Source organism: Myotis nattereri (assembly GCF_964212035.1).
Source record: "Myotis nattereri genome assembly, chromosome: 4".
In the NCBI taxonomy this organism is placed as follows: Eukaryota; Metazoa; Chordata; class Mammalia; order Chiroptera; family Vespertilionidae; genus Myotis; species Myotis nattereri.
In genome coordinates this window covers 16,347,459-16,371,657 of record NC_138079.1, presented here as the reverse complement: position 1 = coordinate 16,371,657, position 24,199 = coordinate 16,347,459, and the positions used below count along the sequence as shown (strand labels likewise).

Here is a 24,199-nt window from a genome sequence, read left to right as displayed (position 1 = left end):
ATTTCTTTAACTCCCTGATGCATCTTACACACGTTAGCTTCTCGAATGTTCATCTTTTCACTGGGCAACAGATGAGATAAAGAGAGGCTGTTAGTCTGGCCAGATCCACATCTGGCGCCAAAGGGTGAGTCTGGGTTTTGATTCTTCCTGCCTGAAAGAGGTTTTTGAGCAAAGCAGCCATGCTGGGATTTCCCTCAGTTTTTAAGAGAACTAAAGGCTCCACTCAATAGGCCTCACTTCTGCATTATGTATTTGAGGATTTTGCTTAAGAAGGATACAAAATCAACTCACAGGTGAGGAGACTTGGGGTGAAATATAAGGAGACACTTGGCCAGGATGGGTTTTCTCCAATGTCTGCAAAATGGCAATCATGAGCACGGCCTACAGCACAGCTCTCAGGCTCTATAGAACAATAACCCAGGGACATAAGGACCTGCGCCTGTGATTGGACACTTGGTTCCCATGATCTATGGTTGCTCTGAAATAACTGGGAGTTATGGGGAGAACAGACATTGAAAAGTCATGCTAACTTGGAAGAGCCATACCAAAGATGCCTCTAGTTCTTCTAAGAAGTTGACATTATTGATGGAAGAGATACCCCTGGCCTCCAGCACCATCCTATAAAATAAAAGCCCAGCAACCGAAATGGTGGAATGACAAGAACAACCAGAGACCAGAATGACTGTGGCCCCTCGCCCTGGCTGGCCCCGCCCCTCAGCAGGGACCCCCCCACCCTGGTCATTCAGGGAAGGCTAGCTGGCCCCCACCTGTGCACTAGGCCTCTATCCTATATAATAAAAGGGTAATATGCAAATTGACCCTAACAGTGGAATGAACAGAACGACCGCTTGACCATTGACTATGAGGCGCACTGACCACCTCTTGGTCCCTTTCCCTGGCTGGCAGGCTCTGACTGTCTGATAGCAAATGGGGAACTGGGGTGGGTGGTGGCGGGGGGGGCGGGGACTGGGGAGCAGGAGGAACAGCTGACCTCTCAGTCCCTCCCCCTAGCCTGCAGGCTCTGATCACCCGATGGCAAATGGGGAGCCGGGGGTGGGTGGTGGTGGTGGGCGGTGGGCCAGGGGTGGCTGCGGGCAGCCAGGGAAGATGGCCCTGATTGCAGGCCGGACCTAGGGACCGACCTGATTTTCGTGCACCAGGTCTCTAGTGATTACATAAAGACAGTTTCTCTGGAAGTCAGCTCCTTCCCACCTACTCTCCATCTTTAATGGTTATCAAGAAGTGGCCCCTCCCAAGGTGGCAGGTCAGCTGCCCTTTACCTGACACATCCAGGTGCTCCAGGTTCGGGCAGAGGGACACCACGTCAAACACGGCCTCGTTGGAGATGTTGTAACAGCCTGAGACTTCCAGGCGCCTGAGCTCTGGGCAGCACTGGGCGATGGTGTAGAGCCCTCTGTCTGTGAGCCGCCGGCAGCCACTGACAGTCACGGTTTCCAGCATGAGACAGACGTTGGGTGTGTCCTGGCACAGCCTGCGGGTCAGCACCTTGAGGGCGCGGTCCACGTTGATGGTCTCGCCCGTCAGGCGGATAGTCCTCCAGAGCCGTGGGTCCCAGGCCAGGTTGTACCAGCGGCGGCACACGCGGGCGCAGCGGCACAGCTGGTTGGTGGGCAGGAAGGAGAAGATGTGGACCATGGAGTGGTCCGGGAGCCGCTCGATGCTGGCCTGCTCCTTCTGGGGCCTGGAGGCCAGCCGGATGAGCGGGTGGGTGAGGCGGGTAGGGGGCGGGTCGTGGACCATGGCCACTGTCTCCCCCGTGATGGAGGATGAGGAGGTGGATGAGCCCCTTCCATTCTGAAATCCTGGCAGGTTCGGTGGACATATCAGGGCTGGGCTGGGCGTGCTCAGGGTGCGCATGCTCAGGTCGGAGTCTGGCAAAGGACAGAGAGCAAAGGGTTAGTGACGGCCCCAGCAGAGCCCCAGAAGGCGGCAAATGTGGGGTGACCTTCTCATTCCATGGCTCCCCATCCAGGGCAGACCCTGCTGAATCCATCACTGGAAGCAGAAGTTTTAGTTTCAGAGAGGATCTCATCTTCTGCACCAGAGATGGGCAAACTTTTCCCTAATGGACCAGATCTGAAATATTGGAGGCACTGCAGGCCATATGGGCCCCGTCTCTGTGGCAATTACTCAACCTCAGTGTTGTGCAAAAAGCTGCTATAAACAATATGTAAATAAATAGGCATGGAAGCGGCAATAAACTTTGTTTTTTAAGAACAAACCAGCTAGGTTTGGCCTGAGGGCCATAGTTGGCTGACCTCTGATCTACAATTAATGGTGAGTATCTAAAGGGCACAACTTCAAAGTTTCATTATTTCTATTCTGGAGGGACACTTCATATATTATGAACACAAACTGATTTAGTTTCCTAATTATATTTTGGTTAGGCAGAAAATATGCTTCATTTACAAATGAGGAGCATGAGTTTCAGAAAGGAAGTTGGGCCGGTGGGTGTAGAAAAAGTTTGCTATCTTTGCCCTCACCTTCCCCCTAGCATCTGCCCCCCCTACCCATATTTTGATAACTGAATCCCAAAGGAGGGGACCCAGGTCTGGGGAGCATCCTTTCCTTTGTTAGATTTCAGGTTGGTACTTCTAAGCCTTGAGTATACATGGCCATATTTATTTTTTCTTCTTATTAATAACCCCTTCCCTTTGCATTTAAATAATGTGAGTTAAATTTGTTCCTTGGAACCAAACAGATCACTTGATGAGGAGGACACAGTGGTGTTAAGTTTATGAGGAGTTATATTCTTCAGAATACTGCTATAAGGAGTCTGCTCACTTCATATCCCCCTATCTCAATATAGATGTAAGAGAAAGAACTTATTCTCTACAAATATATCTATATTATATATTTTGCATTATAATGGATATATTCATCTAGGAAGACATTTATTTTCTCTAATTGTGTTTATATATTTTATATATTTCACACGTGCACGCGCGGGCGCACACACCCACACCCACACCCACACCCACGTAGAGCCTACCTTTAAAAGACTAGAGAGATAGAGAGAGAGTAGTTTTTTTCTCCAAAATAGAAATTTCTTCGTCTGAAATAGTGAGTTGGGCTAGATGATTTCAAAGTCATTTCCAGCTCCAATTATAGTTCTAAAGACTTAAAAACTCTTGTTGTATGCCTTTCCACATTTCATACCTTAGGACTTTTCAAACACTCATTTTTTTCAAATAACTTCCAGTAATAATATACAACACACAAAATTCTGACACCTACATCTCCACTGAATGTCTATTTTCAGTTTTCATATGCATATACTTTTTGTACAGCAATAACTTTCTTCTTTTAGTTTACTGCTTTATAACCTAACACTGAAAACGTCCTTCACACGTCCACAAGTTTGCTCAGGGAGCGTCTTTGAATGATTGTCTTCTCTACCTCGCTGCCTGCCCCTTGAAATCCAAACACCCTTTGAGACTGAGCACAAATGCCTTCCCCTCTAAGAACACTTTCCTGGTGTCTTTGGGACATAATCAATTCCTTTCCCTTTGAGTCCTCATTATATAGGTATCTGTGAATTTATCTTCCCCTAATGTGCTTGCGTTGTATTCATTTTCTCAATTTTGCATCCCTCCTATATCCCACATCCTTCGTCATGAGATTTTATAGTTCCTCTCAGGCAGAGTATCTCTAGTTTAGAGATCTGGGGCTTGGCTACATGACTTGCGCTGGCCAGTGAATTGCAGGGAAAGTGATGTGCCCAAAGCCGTTGGTGTGGCTGGGCATGCCTGGCTAGTCCACTGATCTTAGGAAGAGGAGAAACCAATGGAGCAGACAGAACTGGCCCCAACCTGCTGCTGAGAGTCAAGCTCAGCCAAGCCCTGCGGGGGGCAACCAATGCCCAGATGAAGCCACAGGTGTGTGAGCTAAAATTCTGAGTTGTTACACAGCATTATTGACTTCTATTACATTAAAAACTCCTTTGAAACCAGAATTAAATCATGTTATTATGTGTGCCTGGCGGTATCTGACATGGTTTACGGTGCATAGTAGGTGCACATAGATGTCTTGATTTAAATGAAAATACTTATATGTTTAAAAAATATTATAATTTCTAGCTTGGCATGTACTTTTATATCCCAGGTGCATTTTAAATCATTCATAAACAAGAAATATGTATTTTTTTCTCAAGATATCGTAAGGACACCACCCCCAGCACTCAGTGGGGAAAGGGATACCTCAACTTCCTGAAAACATTATGACATTGTAATATAAACGAAGCAGAGAGAAAGAATATGGATTTAGAATACGAATTTGGAATATTTTGTAGGTATGAACTTATTTTCATATCTGAATACCCATTCCAAGTGAATTTCTACCTATCTGATGTCTTGAGGGTAAAATCTGAGGGTAAAACACTAAGATGATATGTTTTGGCTCAAACACAATTTGACAATAATTCTGAGAGGATATTATTGCTAATTTTAACACATTGTATACATTTATATAAAACTTAGCCATTATATTGTATCTTTCTTTACCTTCTCCCCTAGGCTAATGGTGAATGAAGGATAGTATGTGGAAGGTCTCCATACTGCCAGACATTATTTTGAGCAGGGAAAATAACAGAACTTGCAATATGTGCTAACTGAAATATACATTTCCAAAAGCTTCTATCAAGAATTAAATTCATTGATGTCTGCATCAAGTGTCCTGAAAAATCTCAGAGGTCCTCTTGGTAACTTGACATGATGATCATGATGAAATGGCACATAGTAGTCTGTTTAACAGCTTCCTTGCCTGCTGCTTCTGTGGCATCCACATCACCACAGGAGCAGATATCACCCACAAAGCATTCTTGGCAAGAAACATTGCAAGGAGGTGTACACAAAAGGCTCTCAAACATTTATGTGAAGCTAAGATGCCCCTTGGAATGTCAGGAAAAGGAATACCCAAACTCTCAGGAGAGGAATACATCTTCATAACATAAAATATTTCCAAAATGTAGAAGGCAAGAGGCCTTGTTATCTACCAAGACCATTGTTTTCCCTGCCGACATTCTTTGAGCAAACGTGTTTTTTTTTTTTTTTTCAAGAATAAGTACATGAATTGATAATGTAATCTTTTAAAGGTAAGTTCTACAGATTATTTTCTGATAGGATGGATGAGCACATGGAAGGATGGACAGAAAGATAGACAAAGCTATTAGAGGAAAATTTTGCAAAAAGGACATGTCTGGTTAATTACAAATATAAGGATTAGAAAAGAAGTTGCCAGTTATGAATGTGTCAGACTCAGAGAAAGATAGAGATAAACTTGCAAGTATCATGAAAACAGAATGGGAGAACTTAAAGGAGAAATGATCACACACTTCTTCAATAGGACATGAATTTTGTGTCTAACCGTGTCTCCTAATGATATTGAGAAGCTGGATATATTCAAAAGATTGAAATAGAACTACAACAAAAAAACCCCCAACTACGTAGCACTGATATTTGTAGAAAAATATACAGATGGACTGCAAGGAATACACAGGAACAGAGACTGGGTGTTAAAATCCCTGGGCTGCTGCAGATTCTTAGAATACAGATTTATAGGCAGAAAAGAAAGTAATGATTCCTTCCTTCATTGAATCATTTAACACACATTGTTACTGCAGCCTGAGTGCCCAGTAGGGGTCTAGGAAGGGAGGAGTTTTTGCACTTGACTAGATTATAAAGCAAATTTCTAGTCCACCTCCTTTCTGCATCCACCACAGTACCATTAAAGTACATCCTCAGCCTAGACTCTGACCTCTCCAATCCTTTAGGGAGAGAGAAAAATGACTCCATATTGAGAATGCATTCAAATTACCCAAAATCCAGGATGGTAAAGGATAGAAAAGTTTGTACATGTCTGGGAAATAAGTCAGTTTTCCTGAGTGTCAGCTGGAGACAATGGATACAGAAGCTCCTGGTAGTGAAAAACATTGTAATTAAATCATATTTTTGTTGAGCTTTTTGATTTTCTCAAAAAGAGTATAATCTATAACACAATAGAGATTCTAAGTCAAATAAATATAATTATACTTTTTATATTGATGTTTTCAACTGTTGTCTAAGAGATAGTTGATTCTTTAAATTTTAAGAGCTTGTGGCTCCATTAATAATTGAAAACATTTCCAAATATGTAATTTACATGAGAACACTATGGTTTGTGTTCTTAAGTTACTTTTAAATATGTAAAGAATACCAAAAAAGCATAGCTGTCTTTTTCTGGGAGGAAAAAAAAAAACACCCTATAAACTCTTTTTCTCATGGTTTCAGAGTCCTGGAAATTTTACATCTTTAGTAATTACAGTATAGTAGAAAATATTCAAAGCATCTCATACACACATGCTTATTAGACACATTTTCTTCTAACTAGATAGCTGCCTGTTTTGTACAAGTTTTTATTTTCAAACCACTGCTGTTTACACTCTAGGAAGTCATATTTACATTACACTGGCCTTTCAAAGTCAAAATTTACAAAGCTACTCTGCGTGTTCCCCCTCTGATTACCAAAACTTTGGTGCAAGATGCTTTCTATTATAAATGGTCTTTCTACTCAAGAACTCTTGCCATAAAAAGCAAGGTTTCTTTTCTTAGCTTAAACTCAAGCTTAAAAAAAAAATACATCTATAAAACTCAGCGAGTGAAGAAAAATACCATCTGAAGGATCTTTTTTTTTCTTGTTTCATTTCAAAATATTTTTTCTTAATGTGGTTCACTTTATATACACACCTAGGGCTTATTTCAGGAATTGGTTGCTATAAAGTGGAAATCTATATAGACCAGATTATCTTGCATTTTTCCTGGAGGATTTTCCTTCGAGATTCCAGGGTTCTTGTTAGTAACCCCACCCCAGGATCAGATTATGAATAAGACTCTGTCCAAGAACAAAACATCTGCTTTGTCAGTCACCTGGACTAGTCCCATGAGGGCAGAGCTATGGTGATTGATCTCTGATATCTTGAGGAGGAGGAGGAGGCTCCTCTAATATCAGGGTATATGGTCCAGTCCAATGCCTGGCTCCATATCTATGCCTGGCCACCACGTTCTCCAGTTTCTGACTCTGAACTCAACTGAGAGCAGGGATTCTGTTTTGCCCTTTAGCCCCTATAGAAGGAAATTAATCATTGCTAAGGAAACTATTAAGCCACATGGTTTAAAAGTCATAAATATAACCAATGCAATGTACAGAATGGCATCTTTGGACTCTGCAACACAAATATCTAGAAATAATCTTTTAGGAAATTTATGCTTGACAAAATATCAGGTGGCCTCAGAAACTATGAGCCCTGGATTATTATAATTTATCAGCCTCCTTATGGCTTTTCTCAGCCTTGAAAGGATAACTTCTTGGTACCCTTCTTTTTCTTAATGTAACATGCCAAAGGGAGATGATCATATCCTATTTATTTTTCAATGAAAAGCAGGGTGTTTAATCTCTGAGAGAGAGTACCAAGCTGTTAGATGCTAACCTTCTCAAAAGGCGAGTGTAGAGCATGTTTTCAGAATCCCTTTCAACATTTATTAACCTTCCTTTAAAAAAAAAAAAAAAAAAAAAGCAGGCCTCAGATTCAAGATCATTGACAGATAGCAGCATATAGCTAGCATTTAATAACATTCTTACTAATTTGGGTTTTTATTTTTCATTAAAATTTGTTTTTATTTTAACAATCATCCTCTACTTGGTAAGTGATACTGGTTTTCCAAGTAAGGTAATGTTGGAATATTTGGTTTTTAAAAGTAAACATTAAGTTAATGTTTACTTTAAAAAATACTGAGTGAATAATAGTGTAGGGGATGAGTAGATATGACAACAATCATAACAGCATTTGTAAGTGTCTGAAGTTCAGGAAATGCTGTTCAGGTGGAAAGAACATGGAACAGATGAAGTTGGATTCCTTTCTCTGCTCTACTACGTGCAACTAGTATCCTCTGAGGCAGGTCAATGAAATTCATGAGCCACAGGTTCCCCTTTTGTAAAGTGGACATAATTCCACCCACTTCGCAGTGTAGTTAGATGGACACCCTGGAGAAAGTGACATTGTTGTCAGAGGCATTGAAGAAAAATGATACAACCTCTACTGAGGACTTCGTAGGGAAGAAATTCTGCACCCTCCTCCTCGGGGGGTATGTTTTGAGGGCCATGTTATTCTGGGTTCCCTGGCATAGTGCCATCTTTATAAATTCCTTACTGTTATCTCCAAAAACCTTTGAAATGTTTTTCATGTCAGCGGGAGGGGTTGGGGAGAAGAAGAGGGTGGAATAAAAATAAAGATCCACAGTTAGAGCATAACGTACTAACACCGGGTGAGCAAAATATGGCCATTGCATTTATTGGTAAAAGAATATTGTTATTGTGAAAGCCTTTTCTCATAGTTTACTTAATAAATATGTTTTTTTCTATGACAATGTGGGCTGCTCTCTCCTTGAAATGTCTCCTATCATTCTCTCTTCTGTTTTTCTTTTCTCCTTCTCAGGTGTTGTTTGCTCACAAACCACGCTGTGGTTTACCACTTATCTATGGGGTCGCCCAAGGGCTTCATCCTTAACACTTCTCTGTTAGCCTCTGGTCTACCCTCCAAAATTCACAAATCAGAGCCCCTGCTCATGCTGTTCTCCAGGCCCAGATGGTCTATTCCTCCAGACTAACTGGTGGATTCTCAGTCACTTCTCAAGTCCCAGGTAGGGCATTAGTTTCTCTGTCAAGCCTTGCCAGATGCACCCAGGCTGAATTACTGAGCTACTTTTAGTGTTTCCATTGAATTCAAATATGTCTGCACCATAGCCCTTTCCACGCAGTGTCTCTCCACCCACTACTGTGAGCACCCTGAGGCCAGGTGCTCTCTCATTCATGTCTGAGTCAGTCCAGAGCTTCACCTGGATTCAGCCACCCAGAAAGCGTTCAACTACTGCACCAAAGGGGATGCCCTTTGCTTGGTCCTGTAACAAATCCCTTTCAGTTTCTTTTTGGTTCTGGTTGGAGATATTTTATAGGAACTACTTGGAAGAGCCAGATGTTTCAGATTGAAGAAGAAGTGGGAACACCTCTGTGCTTCATCAACATTTTATTTTTAGGTCTTTTTTCTCTTCCCCTCCACTGGATTTAGGCTGAAGATTGTACATACACTTAGCTTAATAAGATTAATTTACTCAGAAGATATTTAAAAAGACACCTGCACACACAAAAACAATCTCTTGTAGCACCCATCATCTGAAGGGCCCAAGAGCCAGATTCTCGGTGCTTTTGTTTTCATGATACTTGCTATTACAGATTACTCACATCACTGCTCACTCCTAATCATAATAAAACATGAATGGGTAAAGGGGGGGAGGATAGGGACATCTGTAATAGTTCCAACAATAAAAGTAAAGTTAAAAAAAACAAACAAAAAACCCCAAAACAAAAAATATGAAATGCACAAAAAAAAGAATAACTCTTTTACATTGCCTAGAATTTTAAGACTTATTTTGTTAAAGTTTAATTACCAAAGATGGAACAGGAACTCTTCCTGTCCTGTTGACCCCCCCGCCCCCCAAATGATTCACACATCACTTGCAGTGATCAGAACTGGCTTTTCCTGCTCAGTGCAGGAGAGACAGTCATATTTATTCACTGCCCTCCAGAGAGCCACTTTGCAAAGCTGGGGCAGTGAGCCAGCTCTTGTTTTGACAAAAGCAGAGACACAGATTTTCATGAAAAGACCAGCAAATCTATATTTTTCAACCTTCCAGTGGCACTTGATATGGCAGCCTTAATTATTTTCTATCTTCAATTGTCAGATAATGCTTTCGCCTTATTTCCCCATGAACAGTTACGAAATTCCAACGTTTGCATCTTTCAAAGCTCAACCCCTCGTGTAGTATTGAATTTAGATTCTGGTAAAGAGAAACTTATAAATTTTCAGTTCACAGCCAAAGCAGGTCCCACAGGGAATGGCAGTCTATCTCACAGATTCAACTTTCTAGTGAGAAAGAAAAGAAATTGCACTAAACGTATAAACATGTAAAAGATCAATAATTCATCAGAATGTTTTTAAAGCAAAGCAAATCCTTGCATTTCCTTAGCCATTTGAAAATGCAATACACCATTGTTTAAATTATTTACAATAATTTCTTTTAATGTAAAAATATGTATAAAGGATTTATTATGTACAAGACACTGTTCTAAGTTCTATATAAATATTGATTCATAAATGCAGTATCCCTATTGTCATTTTTTAAATACTTGGGAAAACCAATGGTCAAATGATCTCAGGAGAACATTTCATTCTCTCTGGACTGTATTGTCAAATAGAGAAGGTAACCACAAAAGGAACTTCATACATTAAAAATTGCTTTATTGCCTTAGCTGGTTTGTCTCAGTGGATAGAGCATCAGCCTGTGGACCGAAGGGTCATGGGTTCGATTCTGGTCAAGGGCATGCACCTCAGTTGCAGGCTTCCTCCCCGGCCCCAGGCTCTGGTCAGGGCGTGTGCAGGAGGCAATTAATCACTGTGCTTCTCTCACATCAATATTTCTCTCCATCTTTGCCTCTCTCTTCCACTTTCTCTAAAAATCAATGGAAAAATAGCCTCAAGTGAGGATTAAAAAAAATTGCTTAATTTACCTGCTAGGGGTCTCTGTATCCTGGTGGGTGGAGGAGTTCCTGTCACTGACTGGCACACATTCTGCATGAGGAGTCCCCTGAGCCTACTACAGTCCAAGTTCATAATCTCTCCTGAGACACCCCAGGGCCACCCTACAGGGTAGGGCATTTCCAGTGAAAAGACCACTATTCAGTAGCACAAAAACTGACTTTTTGATGGACTCCTGGCTCTTGGGGGATGGGACTTTACCTGGCTGGCTCACATGGTCCCCATTTTAGACTATGCCATTTTTCAAACCTTAAAGCACAATTTTTTTTAGGAAGCCCTCATTTTAAAGGGAAATTAATAATAACCTTTTGGCAATTCAGTTGCAGAGTAGAATTCAAACAAAGTGAAATACTCCTGGGAAAACCTTCCACACCAACTGTATAGTTATTTCTCTATAGAATGAGTACCTTTCATCAACTTTCCAGTTCACCCATCTCTCAACCAATCTATAATTTCTGAGTCATATATCTCTTTAGAAAGGTATCTATATGTTTATATATTTTTTAATATATCTCTTAACAGTATTTGGGTCAAAATTAAAAAACAAATCCAAAATTTAGCTCCTAATGATAACTTGTGGAATTGATCAGTATTTAAAGCTCCCGCTTAGTCCCAAGATCATTAAAAAAAAAATGCTTGGAGTAGAGGTTGGGAACTGAAGGGGAGGAAATATACATTTGAAACATTGGAGATGATTCTATCCAGGATTATTTCCTGTTCAACTCGTGCTTTTAGTTCCCTTTTAACCAAATTTGAGACTTATAAAGCAAACAGAATAGTAGAATCTGGTTCATCATTTATTTTTTCTTAAAAAACATTTTTATTTATTTCAGAGAGGAAGGGAGAGAGAAAAGATAGAAACATCAATAATGAGAGAGAGTCATTGATCAGCTGCCTTCTGCACACAACCCAGGCATATGCCTTGACGGGGAATCGAACCATGACCTCCTGATTCGTAGGTCAGAGCTCAACCACTGAGCCATGCCGGCCAGGCTGGCTCATCATTTATATTGTTACAGTTGACTCCTTTTATCCCTGGGGGATACGTTCCAAGATCCCCAGTGGATACCAAACCTTAACTATGCTATGTTTTTTCTATACCTACCTATGATGAGATTCAATTTATAAATTAGGCACAGTAGGTATGAACAACAATAACTAGTAATAAAAGAAAACAACTATAACAATATACTGTAATAAAAGTTGTGTGAATGTGGGCTCACCGTCTTTCTGCTAACCAATCGGATAACTGAGATGGCTACTAAATGACTAACGGGTGGGAGACACATACAGCAAGGAGACGCTGGGCAAAGGGATGATTCACGTCCCAGGTGGGATGGAGCAGGACTGCATGAGATTTAATCATGCTACTCAGAGTGGAATGCAATTTGAAACATAGGCTGTTTATTTTTGAAATTTTTCATTTAATATTTTTGGACCATGGTGAAACCACGGAAATAGAAACTGTGGATAAGGGGAAACTACTGTATTTCGTATACTAGGATGTTTCCCATTCAGTAGTTACAGTTCTAGGAAGCTATGGCTTGATCTTGTGACATGGGTCAGGGTCGGGTAGGGGCTCATGAGTAGATTGGGAGATAACCTCATCCCCTCCATCCTGCCCTCTTCATTCCTCCCTTTTTTCCTCAAAACCATATTGAGATCCCCACCCTGCTCACATAGGTGGACCACTTTGTCTACCTTCATAAATTTAGTTCTGAACTTAAAAACACTCTATTTTATCAGCAAATGTGAACACTCTGACATATTTCAGGCTGGTGGCTTGAGTTTTCCTTAAATTTTTTTGTAGTTATATTTGCTCATTTGGTTTTAAAATACCTTTATTAAATTAGTAAAATAAAAGATTAGCAAAGATGACAAAAACATTAAGAGTAAGCACTCCACTCAAACTGAGGCACTGAATACCCATATCACCAATTATGGCAGAGTTTGGGATTATATGAACAGATGAAAGTAGTATATGTGGAAAGCTCATTGGAGCAACTTCCTCAAGTCATCTGGACACATTTTTCTTTTAATCAAAGCATTGATTTCTTCCTTGTATATTATTCAGTTGTCTTCTGTCAACATAATGGCAGCAAATGGTGAAAATGTGCTGGATCAAAACATTAGGCCATTTAGGTAATAATAATTGTGTAAACATAGATGCAATGGTGGGCACTTTCTGCTATGAGGACATTAAGAGCTCTGGGACTTTGCATGTTGGGGCATCTGTGCCTTCTAAGGAAAACAAACTGATAACTTCATAACTTTAAACATCCTGTCCTGTCCCAAATATTAAACATATGCTCTAAGGGGGGAAAAAGCACATGTGGAAGCAAGAAAACCAATATAAAACTGTCACCGTGCACTCCACAGGCACAGAGCGAAGGCTAGGAGGGACAAGATGGGAGGCAGCTGCATGGGACCTTTTCCATTTGGACACCAATAGAGAAAGCAGGGTCACTGCAGTGGAGTGCTTTGGGGGCCTAATTAAATGAAGTTTTCCGGTCATCTTATAATTACATCCCTTTGATGGTCTGCACAAGGAAAGTTAATAGTTACTGAAGGTTGCAGTTAAACTTTCTATGCACTTGCATTCTAAAATGAGTGTTATTAACCCGAAAAAGTAAACCTGTACAATAGATAGCAAGGCATGGAAATCACATTCATGCCTTAAAAGTAATTCAGAAGCAAAGCTCATTATTTACAAACTCATGGCTGAGTAGTTGGTGCCTTGTGCTGGGTATGATTAAAAATGCTTCTAGAGGTGAGAGAATGACTTAGGCCTTGGTTCTACTAAAAAAGGGTCATGCACTGTGTGAAATTCATGCTATGACCTAACTCTGGCTTTATCAAATTCTTGCTTGCTCTAATGTTCTGTGGTTCACTTAGGAAAAATCTTGTGGAGAAATAAATTATGACTTATTAATTAAAAAAACAATGAGAGGAAATATTTGGTACTTTGGGCATCATTATATGGTGAATTGTACAGTACAGTCTATCGCTTTTAGAAATTGGAGTAGCCATTGAAAAATCTATTCCTGGAGTGACAGCTAAAGAATCTATTTCTGATTATTATAACTTTTTCTTCACATGATTTTGAAGTTAAATAGGTTTCTATTTGATATTTTTTGGAAGAATTTAGGTTTTAATAAGAATCCAGAGGTTTGTTCTACAGAAAATTAGAAATCTGCTAATTGGGCCAATGGGTGCGGAGGCTGACAAATACTATCAAAAATTATAGTAACAGTGACTTTTTCTTCATTGAACCAAATTATTTATAATTCAATGCTTCTATTTCTACAATCACAGGCTTCAGTTTATTGGTTCACTTATTATTTGATTGGGAATATATATGGTGTTCTCCAATGTTTTCTCATAAGATTCTAGGATTTATATCTTTGATTTATTTTCATATGTTGCTTGGACTCTTCTCATGGGCTCTTGCTATATTTCTTTCTATAAACTATTTTGTTGGAGTTTTTTTTGGTACCTCGTTCTCTTTCAGGTCTCTGAATAGTCCCTGATGAGGCCAGATCGCATGGCATTGTCCTTCCAGGCTTGTCTAATACATTGATACCACTGTCCCCTGTGTCTTAAGTATCATGAGAGCAAAACCAAGGTATCTGTATTTATTGTTTCCTGAATTATTTTATCAAGTAATTCAGATAAAAATTTTAAGCTTATAAACTGTTGATTTTTCAAATCTATTTATCTCAATGACAACTTCTTTTCTGTGCAAATGATCTTATATGCTATCATTTTAAGCAGCAGAACCCTTAAAACAGAACAATATTTCAGAACATTAAATTAAAAATATTGTAAAATACTGTATCAATTAATAGCATGATTAATAATTTACATATGTATATATCTTATACACCTTTATATATCTTACACACTTTATATAAAGATGTATATGCACACGTACATATACATAATGAATATATATTCTTAGTTTTGAATGAGCTATGAATTATTCAGTCCTTTTCAAAAACAGGCAAACCAAAAAATCCCTATGAGAAACAGACAGAGCTGGACAAAAAATAAATACTTGGCAGGAGATGAGCAGGTGCAGTGAAGTGACTTCCCAGCTGAAAGGAAAATAAACAGAGGACTTGCCGTGCAAATGCATGTGATATTGAACAGGTTCACAGTAAGCGCCGAGCTGCAGTTCTTCTGTGGCTATAATGCAGTGGTTGAGCCAAGAACACATTGAGTTTTATCCAGGCGTCTATGGAAACTCTTTCAGGTGGAGAGCTAAATCCTTTGACACATATTTTTAGCTTGAGGCTAAAATCTAAATTTTACCATAAAAACATTTTTCACATGGCTATGCCCAAGGACAATTTTGTTGGAATCAATGCACAAATGCCCTTTGAGAATGATGAGTGCTCAAGTCAAACTCCTCATTTCTCTCTTCTTACACAGATATGAAAGGTCTCTCCTTTTCTCTTTCTCTCTCTCATACACATAAACATTATGTGTCTGTCAGTCAACCTGGCTACAGGCTGGCATTGCTCTACCACAGAAATAATGACTGGCTTCACAGATTACTGTTGCTTATGTCCTCACCTTCCTGTTTACAAGTAAATGAACAGAATTTCCAATGTATGTGGGGAGAAAGAGGCTGAGTCATTTCTGCTCCATAAGAAATGGGTAGCTGGGTAGCTGATGGATAGTTGCTGCCTCAACAAATGTTCTAGCTTGTGAGGTTCCGGGCTGGGGCTGGGACTCATTCTGAGAGTCTGCTCTGAATAGGGGTAGAATCCTGGTTTCTCCTTCTTCGGATGTGATAGCTATACTAAACAATGTTAAAGAGAGATCTTTATACTCTCATGAGTTTGGAAAACATGATATTTATATGGGGGGAGGTACATGGGGATGGGAGACTGGCTAGATATCTTTGGTTATTTATTTATTTTTTTTGCATACCCATGATAAATGACTTACATTTGCATGCTGGCTTGGCAATGTGCTTCGTTATTATTTGCACAAGCCACAGTGACATTATGAAAGATATTTAATAATAGCTATAGTCTCCCAATGGGTTTCATACCTTTCACTCTTTTCCACTCTAATCCATTCTGGTTGGATCAATCTTAAAATACACCTGTCATCAACCCACTCTTTTACTCAGCATCTTACATCGCTTTCCCCATTGCTTGCTGAATTGAGACTTCTTGCCTATCCACGTAAGGCTGGCCTTGTTAGGGTATCAACACACATTTTTCAACTTTTTCTGCTAGTATCTCCTTTGGTGTGGCCTACCTCCAGAAAACTGGACTATTCACATTCCCAGGAGCATGATCTAAACTCTCCCCAGCTCTAGTTATCCCCTCTTCCTTCATGTAAATTTATGTCATTGCTTTAAAATCCTTTCAGGCTTGATTCAAGTACTGTCTATTTAATGAGCTACTTCTTGGGTCCATCAACATATGATGTAGGACTCATTTAAACTATCACTTACCATCTTAATTAAAGCATGTATTTATCTTCCTACTTATTAAGATATAAGTTCCATGTTGATTGGTACCTGACTGTCTTGCTCAACTCTTTTCCTAGCATCTTACAAAAGGGCCCCATACTTAATAGATAATTCAACAAGTATTTGCTGAATTAATAAATGAAATGAGTAAAGTCTTTAGATTGAGCTCTTGGAGTTTTTCTTTTTATTTCTTGCAAGATGAGTGATTGCGTAGAAGACTCACATATATTTATTGATCTTAGAAGCCCCTCAGAATTTATTTGCTAAATTAAGAAAAACTGCATTTTCCCAGTATAGTTTATAAAGTATTTTAAGGTATATTATCTTTCTTTAGACCAGTGGTTCTCAACCTTCCTAATGCTGCAACCCTTTAATACAGTTCCTCATGTTGTGGTGACCCCCAATTTCATTGTTACAAATTGAACATAATTAATGCATAGTGATTAATCACAAAAACAATATGTAATTATATATGTGTTTTCTGATGGTCTTAGGCGACCCCTGTGAAAGGGTCGTTTGACCCCCAAAGGGGTCGTGACCCACAGGTTGAGAACCGCTGACTTAGAACGAAACAATACCACTTTATCAAACATTAATACTGTCACACAAGTTTGCTAGGAAACTTGGTGTAAAGTTCTATGGTAGAACCCAAAGGGGTCGCAACCCACAGGTTGAGAACCCCTGCTTTAGACTGAATGCCTTATTGTGGGCAAGTTAGGTATTTTTCCATTTTCATTCTAGTTACCAAAGCCTACAGAGAAATAGTAAATAGCAGCCCTGGGATAAGACTACAGCTTCAGATGCTTGACAACAACAGAAGTCAGAATAAGCCGCCCAGGTAATCTGCATTTCAAAGGGTCAAGGAGGAAGGAGCTGGCAGAAGTTACTCCATTAGCCTGCAGGAGCACACTTCTCTCTTGATCCCCCACAGCCAGGATTTACAGATTGGCTTAAAGGTAGTTATCTTCACACTGGTTGAGATTTTCCCATTCCATTGCTGAAACTATGAGATGGGTAATTTTAGAGGCTATTTTGCCTGGGCTCTCATGATGCACTACACTAATGGTTTAAATCATAACTCTACAATTAACCTTGGGCTTCAAATATACATATATTTGAAGTATCTTGCACTAAGTATCAGAATTAGATGATCATTCCTACAGATGTTGAAATTTAAAAGATCAGAGGTGTTTAAGTTGTAATGTTTGCAAATGAAATATCCACTAAAATGCAATACATCTGGCTTATTATAGCACCTTCTTTACCTATTATAATTTAATTGGACATTGTTTTTTTTTTCTGGAAAAATTTTAAGCATATTCAATGGCTTTTTAAAAACTTGCTGTAAGAGTTTTGATTATATTCCATCGCTCTCTCTCTGCCTCCCTCTGCTAGATTGGAGGCTCAAAGGATTTCATCTTTCTTTTGATTCCTGATGTGTTTCCAGCTCTTACAACAGAGTTGAGCTGACACAAACTATATGCTTAATAAATATGCATTGAATGGATGGATTCTAAAATATAGAAAATTATATGAGAGATTTCTCTTTCTTCCCAAGATTTTAAATGGTAAAGGCAGTGAGTTAACATCAATGGAAACTACTCAGATCTGTGCAGAGTAGAACTTAAATGAAGGGTAAAACAGAAAATCACTGGAAGTCTACTGTCCCTAGGTCAGGCTTATACTAAAAGTAATTGGTACATCTCTGATATGAACAAGAAGATACTTAAAGATTGTACTTTTCTGATATGTCTGAGTGCATATGGTAGAATTAGAAAGTGATAACTTAGAATTTTGGAGGTCTTTTTAAAACCATTTCAGTTGGGAGAAACTAAGATGGCGGCATAGATAAACACCGGGAAATAGTCGCCTCCCACAACAATTGAAAATTAGCCCAAAGGACGGAGCAAACATCGTCCAAAACAACAGGAAGGCTGGCTGAGTGTAATTTCTACAACTAGAAGAAAAGAAAAGCACGCTGAGAGCCAGAGGAGCTGCGGAGGCTGAGTGCAGAGGTACGGCGGCGGCTCGCGCGCGCGGAAAGGGGGTGGCACCTGAGGACGCGGCTGTCTTTTTGAATCACAAGCTCCCGACTGCTCTGAACTCCGGTTCCGGGAAGTCTCTGGGGACCCAGGTCTCATACGGGGAGAGGCGGCTCTCTCAGGCGGCAGCGGGCGAACTTGAGGGCCGCTTTCCCTCAGAGGTGCTTGCAGCCTTACCGGGACACTGAGACGCGCGACTCCGGGCGCGGAGAATCAGCCATTGCTTCTTTCTACGCCCTTTGACTACCTGAGACCACGCCCCACCCGGGCTGCGGCAGAGGCTTTTGCATGTGAATGCCCCAGAACTTTGCAACCTGATAATTACCTAACTGCAGCCGGGCCAGCCAGACCCGGAACTTCCAAGAGAAGGCCCAAGGCCCCGCAGCGGCTTGCATTGCTTCACAGCTGAGCCTCTTCGTAGTTTCTGCTGTGTGGCCTCAGGCAGGGGCTGAATTAGCACCTCCTTAGATCCAGGAGCCACTGTACCCAGTGGTCAGAGGGGGACCATTCTCCCACTTCAGACACAGCTGCTTCCCACAGCCAATTGGCCTGGAGGTCAATTCCTCCCAGTGATCCTACAACTAGCGAGGCACCAAGAGTGCACCAAGAGTGTCCACCCCAGGTAACTGGGGAGGCTGAGCCACTGGGCCCTACAGGACACCTGGCGCGCAGGCCACTCTATCAACACAGGGAAGCAGCCAAAATGCGGAGACAAAGAAACAGGTCACAATTGGCAGAAACGGAGGAGGCCAGACGACTGGATTTAGAGTTCAAGGCCACGTTTATAAGGTTTGTCAAGAATTTTATGGAAACCGCCGATAAATTTAATGAATCCCTCAAGGAATATGGTGAGACCATGGAGGTCATGAAAAAGGACCAATTAGAAATTATGCATACACTGACTGAAATAAAGAATACTTTACAGAGATCCAACAGCAGACAAGAGGATCCCAAGAATCAAGTCAAAGATTTGAAATGCAAAGAAACAAAAAATACCCAACCGAAAAAGAAAAAAGAAAAGAGATTCAAAAAATATGAAGATAGTGTAAGGAACCTCTGGGACAACTTCAAGCGTACCAACATCAGAATTATAGGGGTACCAGAAGGAGAGAGAGGGCAAGATATTGAAAACCTTTTTGAAGAAATAATGACAGAAAACTTCCCCCACCTGGTGAAAGAAATGGACTTACAAGTCCAGGTAGCGCAGAGAACCCCAAACAAAAGGAATCCAAAGAGGACCACACCAAGACACATCATAATTAAAATGCCAAGAGCAAAAGATAAAGAGAGAATCTTAAAAGCAGCAAGAGAAAGACAGTCAGTTACCTACAAGGGAGTACCCATCCGACTGTCAGCTGATTTCTCAACAGAAACCATGCAGGCCAGAAGAGAGTGGGAAGAAATATTCAAAGAGATGAATAGCAAGAACCTGCAACCAAGATTACTTTATCCAGCAAAGCTATCATTCAGAATGGAAGGTCAGATAAAGAGCTTCACGGATAAGAAAAAGCTAAAGGAGTTCATCACCACCAAACCAGCATTATATGAAATGCTGAAAGGTATTCTTTAAGAAGAGGAAGAAGAAAAAGGAACTCTTACCATTTGCCACAGCATGGATGGAACTGGAGAGCGGATAAATACCACAAGATCTCACTTATTTGTGGAATATAATGAACAACATAAACTGATGAACAAGGACTGATCCAGAGACGGAGAGGCATTGATTGGACTGTCGGGCCTTGGAGGGAAGGTAGGGGAGGGTGGGGGCAAGGGGGAAAGATCAACCAAAGGACTTATATGCAAGCATATAGGCCTAACCAATGGACACGGACAACGGGGGGGGGGGGGGGGGGTGAGGGGGTGAGTGGGGAGAGGGGGGGTAGAGGGTACACATATGTAATATCTTAATCAATAAAAAATATTAAAAAAAAAAAACCATTTCAGTTGAAGTTTCCAAACGGTAATATGTTCCAGCAAAAGAATTAAAAAAAAGATAAATTATGCAGAGAAAATACTACTATTAATAAGGCTATAATTAATCTTGACTTCTCTCCCCTCAGATAGTAGATTTTAGTATTTCTTAGATTCTTTTAATTGTGTAGATTATTTAAAAAATATTTCTGTATCAATTTATCAAAAATATTACCACCAAATTTATCATAAGAAATTAGATCTCCTTCCAAATCTGTTTATTGTACATAGAGTTCACATATTGAAAGGGAAAGCTAATCTGCCAAAATTCTTATTGGATCTCATGTGGATTTCCACTGCCAGGCCATGATCATCTTCAGAGAATATTAAAATTGAGCTGTCAAAGTTCTCTTTACTTGAAAAGAGAGAATGAAGCCTGATGTTCCCAAGAATGTTTGTTTATTATAAAATCAGCACGAATCCATAGGCAGCATAATCTCAGACATAAGTTGTAGCAATATCTTTACTGATACAGCTCCTAGGGCAATGGATACTAAGGAGAAAATAAACAAATGGGACTACATCAAAATAAAAAGCTTCTGCACAGCAAAGAAGCCATCAACAAAACAACAAGAAAGCACACTGCATGGGAGAATCTACACTAATAAAAGAGAAACATGGTAAATGGCATATGACCGCTACCCTTTTCATTGGCTAATCAGCGAGATATGCAAATTAACTGTCAGCCAAGATGGCGGCTGGCAGCCAGGCAGCTTGAAACTAACATGAGGCTTGCTTGCCTCAGTGACGGAGGATCGTTGGAGGAAACCAACGTTCCCCGCCTGCAGCTGCAGGCCTCTGAGCGGGCAGTTTAAGAAACATTGTAACAAATACCGCCGGACTTCAGCCCGCAGATTCACAACATTGTAAGCAAAGGCCAGAAACCTACTTTCAGCTGCGGAGGCCTAAGAGCTGGAGCCAAGCCTCAAGGTAAAGCTGGCCCAGAATTAAAAAAGAAAAAAGAAAAAAAGGAGCGGTTGGGAACTTCAGTCACTCCCAGCCTGAAAACAGCCCTCAGCCCCTCACCCAGACTGGCCAGGCACCCCAGTGGGGACCCCCACCCTGATCCAGGACACCCTTCAGGGCAATCCAGCCGGCCCCACCCATGCACCAGGCCTCTATCCTATATAGTAAAAGGGTAATATGCCTCCCGGCACCGGGATCAGCGTGACAGAGGGCAGCGCCCAAACCCCCTGATTGCCCTGCAGCTCTGTGTGTGACAGGGGGTGGGGCCCCAACCCCCTGAGCAGCCCTGCTCTGTGCGTGACAGGGGGTGGCGCCGCAACCTCCCCATCGACCCTGCCTTGAGTGTGACAGGGGACGGTGCCCCAACCCCCCAATTGGCCCTAGCCTGAGCGTGACTGAGGGTGGCATCACAACCTCCCAATCTGCCCTGCTCTGTGCATGATGGGGAGGCGCCCCAACTCCCCAATCAGCCCTGCTCTGAGCCCAACCAGGGGCTGCACCTAGGGATTGGGCCTGCCCTCTGCCACCTGGGAGCAGGCCTAAGCCAGCAGGCCGTTATCTCCCGAGGGGTCCCAGACTGCGAGAGGGCACAGGCCGGGCTGAGGGACCCCCCCTCCCCCCCGAGTGCACAAATTTTTGTGCACCGGGCCTCTAGTATATATATATATGCCAATGTTATCACCAATAAGGGTTTAATCTCCAACATTTATAGGGAACTCATACAACTTAACAAAAGGAAGATAAACAACCCAATCAAAACATGGGCAAAGGACCTAAATAGACACTTTTCAAAAGAGAACATACAGAAGGCCAAGAGACATATGAAAACATGCTCAAAGTCACTAATCATTTGAGAGATGCAAATCAAAACAATGAGATACCATCTCACACCTATCAGAATGGCTATCATCAACAAAGGACAAGTACTGACGAGGATGTGGAGAAAAAGGAACCCTCGTGCGCTGCTGGTGGGAATGTAGACTGGTGCAGCCACTGTGGAGAACAGTATGGAGTTTCTTCACAAAGTAAAAAATGAAACTCCCATTTGACCCTGTGATCCCACTTCTAGGACTATATCCCCAGAAACTAGAAACACCAATCAAAAAGGATATATGCACCCCTATGTTCATAGCAGCACAATTTACAATAGCTAAGATTTGGAAACCGCTTAAGTGCCCATCAGCAGATGAGTGGATTAAAAAAATGTGGTACATATACACAATGGAATACTATGTTGCTATGAAAAGAAGGAACTTTTACCATTTGCAAGAGCATGGATGGACCTGGAGAGCATTATGCTAAGCAAAATAAGCCAGTTGGAGAAAGATAAATATCCCATAAGCTCATTCACTTGTGGAATATAATCAACAACATAAACTGATGAACAAAAATAGATTCAGAGACAGAGAAACACTGAACAAACCATCAAACCTCAGAGGGAAGGCAGGGGAGGGTAGCGGTGGGGGGATAAGAGATCAACCAAAAGACTTGTATGCATGCATATTAGCATAACCAATGGATATGGACACTGGGGTGGTGGGGGCTTGTCCTGGGGGTGGAAGTGGTGAGGGAGGGGTAGATGGGGAGAAAAGGAGACATATGCAATACTTTAAACAATAAAAACAAAAGAAAAAAATCAGCATGATGAGAAGAAATCTTCCTCAGGTTATGAGTGGTCCAACTTCCTCCCACCTCATTCCTTACATTGGCTTGGTTGAAATTTTGTTTGTTGTTTGATTTTACAAGTCTCATCCTTGGTTTTTATTTGGGGGATGCTGCTGAATAATCATGTGTTTGTGGAAGGAAAGCATAAATGGACCCTAGAGGCTGAGATGCTCAAAGCACAGAGCTGCGCATCTGCAGAAATTTACAAGTGCTCTGTTAGTGCACGGATTCTTAGACGTGACTGCATGGTGAAATTACTTGGGGAGTTTTAAAACTACACGGATGCCTGGATCACACCTCCTGAGATTATGATTTAATTGGTCTGGGGTACATCATAGGCATTAGAGGTTTTCAAAGCTCTTGGGTGTTCTGTTATGGGAGGGGGTTGAAGAACCAATGATTTAGGGAACCTGAACATACCTGGCATACACTTAATGCAGGTTTCAGCTGATTCAGGTCACATGTAGCTTCTGTGCTTTAACTTAAAAATACCATATCCCCTCACTTTGGATCACTGGGAAAATTTCCGTTGCTCAATGTTTTTTCTAAGAAACAGGAGCTTTTGCTTTTCGATGAGGAAGACAAGCCTCCTGATAAATCACACAGGGAGGAATTGCATCTTAATCCCAGGTAGGACTGTTTGGGGTCACATCAAGAAGGTTGGATGCGATTCCTTGAAGAATAAGCTCTACAACCTGTTAATTTTCAACCACTAGACCCAACAGGGAGGATTTTCGTTGGCGTGTAGCCAGCTATTGGTAAATTTCATAGTGTTTAATATCACTTATTGCCCCTGGGAGGGTATTAAGGTACAATTTCCACCCACGTTTCTTTTCTGATTGTTTGTCCCCCTGATTTGTCATGACTGTCTGTGATGTAGAGACCCATCCACGTGCTCTCGCAGGCCTGAACAAAGAAGGAAGTGTAATGAGGGGAGGAGCTTTGGTACTGCCTGGACCAGGGGTGGGCAAACTTTTTGACTCGAGGGCCACAATGGGTTCTTAAACTGGACCGGAGGGCCGGAACAAAAGCATGGATGGAGTGTTTGTGTGAACTAATATAAATTCAAAGTAAACATCATTACATAAAAGGGTACGGTCTTTTTTTTTTTTTTAGTTTTATTCATTTCAAACGGCCGGATCCGGCCCGTGGGCCGTAGTTTGCCCACAGCTGGCCTGGACTCTAGGCTTTAGGAAGATAGAAACCAATGTTGCCATTTTTATTAAATAGAGGGAAGTTTGCACATGAGTGGTAGAATGAACACTGAGACTGAGGTGCCAAAGGTCATCTTGGACTTCATTTTTTTATAAGTTCCCCCACTCCCCCCGCATCCCCATACCTGACCAAGTAGTTCCCTTAACTCAATAGTTTAAAAATGTTACCACACCGAAATGTTAGCATTTTCAGTGGAATTTATAG

At 41.2% G+C, this 24,199-nt stretch overlaps 1 protein-coding gene across 1 annotated transcript in view; it reads right to left on the bottom strand.

Moving 5' to 3' along the window:
- FBXL7 (F-box and leucine rich repeat protein 7) overlaps positions 1 to 24,199 on the bottom strand; it is a gene marked incomplete at both ends in the record, with an annotated part of 316,640 nt that overhangs the window by 5,353 nt on the left and 287,088 nt on the right. The window contains one exon of the mRNA XM_081090080.1: positions 1,281 to 1,892. Within this exon, the coding sequence (XP_080946206.1) occupies positions 1,281 to 1,892 (612 nt within the window). The remainder of the gene's footprint in view (positions 1 to 1,280; positions 1,893 to 24,199) is intronic.